Here is a 4,954-nt window from a genome sequence, read left to right on the forward strand (position 1 = left end):
ATATGATTCATCATTTTCTTTAGAATAAAGTACTTGCTTTACTTGTGATGCTAAAATGAAGGATCGCCTTGAAAATTTCTTAGCTCTTGGTGCAAATTGACCACCATAAAATCATCCTCCATTTTGATACCATATTCATGATTGCCCAATCACACATAAAAACTGGCACTTTGAACGCATAATAGTCTAGTAAAACAATATCTCATACCATCCCATAGTAGAATACTCTTACAATTGAATGTGAATAATCATTAGCACTAGACTGACAGATAGTATCGGCTTCAATTGAAACACCACTCTCTTGTGTTTACCTTCAAACACCAATTGTGTGGAACTGAGATCTATTTACAATATAACCCGTATAGGATATAACATTTTTTCTTGGACCGTGTGCTAGCCCACTACTAGAATATAGGCTTTTAGTGACATTGAAAAATTTCCTTATATTAAAGATATAGTGACATTTATGTTTTAATGACATCTGGGTAAAATGTCCTCTATTCTCGTGTCGTCTAAAGGTTTGTGACATGTTGGAGTGTCATTATAGAATACTTACACTGACATCATAAATGCCCTGATTTAAAGTTATGAAGGCATTATAAAGTGTCATGATAGATATGAAACAAGGACAATTACAAATGCCTCAATCTTTTGCCAATAAAGGCATTTAGAAGTGTCTTCTTTTTATGTTAATAAGGACACGGTTGAATGTCTTCTATTGATGTATATAATGACAATTATAAATGTCTCATCATTCTATTTACAAGGACACTAAGAAATGTCCTTATAAGTAGTTTATAAAGACACTTTAAATCATCCAACACTCTTAACAACATTTTTACCCTCAATATTCTCATATATTATTCTTTGTAATCATAAAATACATAAAAAAAAAACATAAAATGAATCAAAATAAAACAAAATCACTGTAATATATAATTTCAAAAATATTCAATTTCATACATTTGAGTCGAGGAATAAATACATCGCTACAATAAAAAAAACAACTGAATTTGTTGCGCAGCATCATGGAACATCATATTGTAGACAAAATTCTCTTTTCTCTTCATTACTTGTTGCCTGCAAGTACAATTAACCAAAGAGAATATTTTTTCCCAAATCTGCATAATGTATGATATGATATTGAAAACTGGAGAAGCAAGCTGCAGATAGACAGAACCTTTTCAAAAATCAGCGAGGATCTCTGAACATTTCCAATGAGAGAGATGATGGATCTGTGCTGAAGAAGATTCACAACTATGATATTTTCCAACACGATGTAATTCCTACTTATGAAGAGAGAAGCGAGGTGAAAAACATAGAACAGAGTATAGAAGGCATGTCTAGATCATATCAAAACACAACATAGTCAGAGCCAAAAATTCATGTGAGTCTGCAAACGAGTGAAGGAAATAGATGGCTCAAAACAGGACTCATTTGCTGATAGTGAATTCTCTTATACAACCATTTTTGTAAATGCCAAGCAATAAAACGAGGCCAGATATTCATAAGCTTGCCTGTTGGATCAGTTCTCTGCTCCAAAGCTTATAATCCATTGTCAAGGCTAGTTTGATGTTGTCATAATTTTTCGTATTTCGGTAGAACAAGGACATAAAGATTACGATCTCCATCGTAAGAACAAAATCCACACGTATAAATAAAACACTTAAAAAATTCAAAAGGAGGTGTTGATAATTACATTATAATTTAACATAAAATATGGCAAATTCGCTCGTTCTTACTATTTTAACTTGAGAATCCAAGACATAATCACCAACTGAACAAACCAAGCTAAAAACATACCAAAAGGATATCATTTCAAGATGCAGTTTGTCCAATCTACATGGTTCAAGAAGCACGCAAATGAAACCAAACTAACCGATTTTTTTTGTTAAAAGAAACGACTAAGAGATTTACCATAAACCAAAGAAATTAGTACGTACAAACCAGATAGATCTACCAACATAATTTACAGGAACTTCAGAACTTTGATACAAAAAAATTTCTGAAAGCATGTTTAGAATCAAGAAAGGAAACATTAAACTACAAGATCTAACAAAGCTCGAGTGAACCAAACATTTGAATATATATTAACAAAAGGATATAGTACATCAGTAAATAGAGTCCCAATATTATATGGGCACTTACTATATCTGCCCACTCCAATATATGGAAGACACCTTTGCATTAAACAAACAAATAAGAATCATCACTGAAAGAAGCACAAAATCAGAACATATATGGAAAAGACTCAAAAGATAGAAACAACTTAAAAAAACAACACTTAAACAGGAAGATTTTCTTTCTTTCTTTTTTTGATAACTGAAGGGAAGACTCACTTTCAATAGCAGGATTACTGAACAATGGGAAATCTTCTTCCACTCCAATGGAAAAGATTTTCTGAGTTCTGTAGAAATCAAGTATCAGCTCCTTACATATTTTTATCTGCTTCTCTCTAGTTTTACTAACTGGGTGCTAAAAATAAAATTTAAGAAAAGTTATCATGTCAAAAGGACAAAGGTTTCCCTTTGAAAGAGCCTGTGGAACAGAATATATGAAGAAGTAATTTGTTTTAGCTCCAGAACAACCCTGATCCAGAAACTTTGAAGAAAATTTAGCACGACCACAACCAATTTCCATGGAAAAGCATAAGATTTCATGGAAGTTGTTCATCTATCATAAAATTTAGGGAAATAAAATACTAATGAATGACATCCAACCTGGTAAAGTAGGCACTGAAATATCCAAAATTTGAAGCCATCAAGCCAACACAGAAAAGATGAAAGATCGTGGACTTATGATCATTGTTGAGATGCTGAAAAGACAAGGAAAAACTCTAGTCAAAGCGCCTGCGCCATGTAAGCCGACGTTCACGGGGATAGTACTCATGAAATCAAATCCTGTTTAAAGACAATATCACTCCAATATAACGTGACAACTCCCTGTACTCAATTCTAGATGTTACCGAAAGAGTAAACATCATATAAAACAAAATCATCTGGCACACAAAAAGTACGTGCAACATATCAATTAATCTAGGAAGTCCACTAAGGCAGGGAGTTCCTATCATAATATAGGAAAATGACAAGGCAAAAGACATGGTCAGCAGAAGTTTCTGGTTTTGTTGACAACAATCAATCAAGAGGCTGAATAAACAAACAACAGTAATTGACTAAAATATGATGAATGGACGGGATGCCAATACTTTATACTATAAAATAATAGCATAGCACATTGTAACCAGAATCATTAAAACTAAAATTTGACCAAGCTAATGAAACATGCAAGTCAACATGCTATCCACATCTAGACAAATATGAACTAATCGGATGCCGGAATCCACACTTTGGATTTAAGCAATTACGTACTATGCAACAAGAACCAACATTCCCTTGGATTTACTTGTGCAATGTCACTACGACGATATTCGAATTCACTTCCCCGAGGACAGAAAAAATTAGAATTCAATCATTTTCAACTTATATTACTAATCTTAAATAACAGAATAATAAACTAAAATCCCAATAATCTTAAATACCACAATCATCTCAAATAACTCAACTATAATTCCCAATGATCACACTAACTAATTAAACTATGACTTAGGTTTGTCGAAATATACCTTTGAATTCAAAACTCCAGTACCTACGACAATGAACCCAAATAATAATCATAATAGTGTGATAAATTCAAGGAAATCAAATGAAATTCGAATGGATTAAAATCCTAAATCGGAAAGCCTGCTAAATTTATGAAAAGTGAATTTAATCGGCCTTGAAACATCCTTAAAGAAGAAACAAGATCTAGTAAGTACCGAAACAAGACAGTTGCGCGGCGGAGAATGGTGTTTCGCGACTGAACATCTCAGGTCACACGGCTGGAAAACGAGCTGTGCTTGATAAAAATTCTACCTAATCTTGATTAAAACCTATTTACCACCTGAAATCACAGAAATTAACAAGAAACTATTCTTAAATCGACAAAAGAAATAGAACACACATAAACTTGTCACCTAGGGTTTCAAATCGCGATACAGTTAGAGAGGAAAGAATAACGGCCAAGGGCATATGGAGAGGATGGTGGCGCCGCTGGTGGCAAAAGGTGTTGCTAGGCGACAGAAGGCAATTTCGCTCAACGGCGATGGATAAAGAGAGAGTAGAAACAATCAGATTGTTGGAGAGAAGAAAAATCAGGATGCACGGGGCAGGGCGGTAAGAATAAAATCGTGGAGGGAAAGATGAAAAATTGGGACATAAGTGTGGAAAATTAATATTTTTTCGTGGCATTCATAAAAATGTCATGATAATATATCTAATAAGAGTTTTATTTTATTAAAATTTTGATTTTTTACAAATGTCATGATAGGTATATATTAACTACACTTTTGAACAAATGTCATTAAAAATGTGTCAGCATAGCCATTTTTTCTAGTAGTGGCCATTGAATTCGGCATGTTGAGTTACCACAAATTATAAGTTCATTTTATGCACTTAATTTATATATAATTTGACTTGGATTATGCGATGTATCGAGTGGATTTTATGCATATTTGTTGTTTTTGTGAGATGCAAGGATTGGAAGAAAAGTAGCAAGAAGAAGCGGAAAGACGTAATACGGAGCAGCAAACTTCAGAAAATTATTGGAAATTTTTGAGACATCCAAATAAATTCTCACCATTCATAACGAATTTTAGGATGTTTTAAAGCTGCTGTAAACATTTTGGCTCGATCCAATGGTTAGTTTGGGAGATATGATTTTTTAAAAATTATCACGCGCTACAAAAGCGCACTTGCGCGAGGAAGAAGAGCTGTAGCACCCAAGGAAGAGCTGTAGCGCTTGGTTTGGCCTGAATGAAGAAGATTTGAAGTGCAATAGCGCTTGAGAGAGAGCAATAGCGCTACTTTGGAGCGCAGTAGCGCTAGATGAGAGATTTAGGCGCAGAAGAGAAGCACAA

The 4,954-nt window shown here is 33.9% G+C and overlaps 1 protein-coding gene across 17 annotated transcripts; it reads right to left on the minus strand.

Moving 5' to 3' along the window:
* Positions 1-930: 930 nt before the first annotated feature.
* On the minus strand, positions 931-4,238 carry LOC140864944 (uncharacterized). 17 transcript variants are annotated; one of them, XR_012144438.1, is made up of 6 exons: positions 4,013-4,238; positions 3,815-3,928; positions 2,721-2,815; positions 2,340-2,407; positions 1,181-1,286; positions 931-1,080 (listed from the first exon to the last, which is right to left on the minus strand). XR_012144438.1 is itself a non-coding variant. In XM_073269390.1 (6 exons), exons 1-5 carry the CDS (start codon positions 3,861-3,863, stop codon positions 1,185-1,187), a joined length of 279 nt encoding a protein of 92 aa, XP_073125491.1. In that variant the 5' UTR covers positions 3,864-4,238; the 3' UTR covers positions 931-1,080; positions 1,181-1,184. The 17 variants fall into 17 exon arrangements, 8 of the variants coding, with proteins under 8 accessions (XP_073125491.1, XP_073125485.1, XP_073125487.1 ...); XR_012144437.1 differs by having other exon boundaries at positions 3,815-3,939; XR_012144431.1 differs by adding an exon at positions 3,623-3,645 and having other exon boundaries at positions 3,815-4,238.
* Positions 4,239-4,954: the final 716 nt, after the last annotated feature.

The sequence above is a fragment of the Henckelia pumila genome, chromosome 4, assembly GCF_033568475.1.
Source record: "Henckelia pumila isolate YLH828 chromosome 4, ASM3356847v2, whole genome shotgun sequence".
Taxonomy (NCBI): Eukaryota; Viridiplantae; Streptophyta; class Magnoliopsida; order Lamiales; family Gesneriaceae; genus Henckelia; species Henckelia pumila.

Coding starts and splice junctions, on each gene's coding strand:
- LOC140864944 (XM_073269384.1), bottom strand. CDS start 3,863: ATGTTCAGTCGCGAAACACCATTCTCCGCCGCGCAACTGTCTTGTTTC. Junction 1,241..2,339: donor CAGTAATCCTGCTATTGAAA/GTGAGTCTTCCC, acceptor AATCTTCTTCAG/CACAGATCCATCATCTCTCT. Junction 1,081..1,180: donor CCTCGCTGATTTTTGAAAAG/GTTCTGTCTATC, acceptor TTGTACTTGCAG/GCAACAAGTAATGAAGAGAA.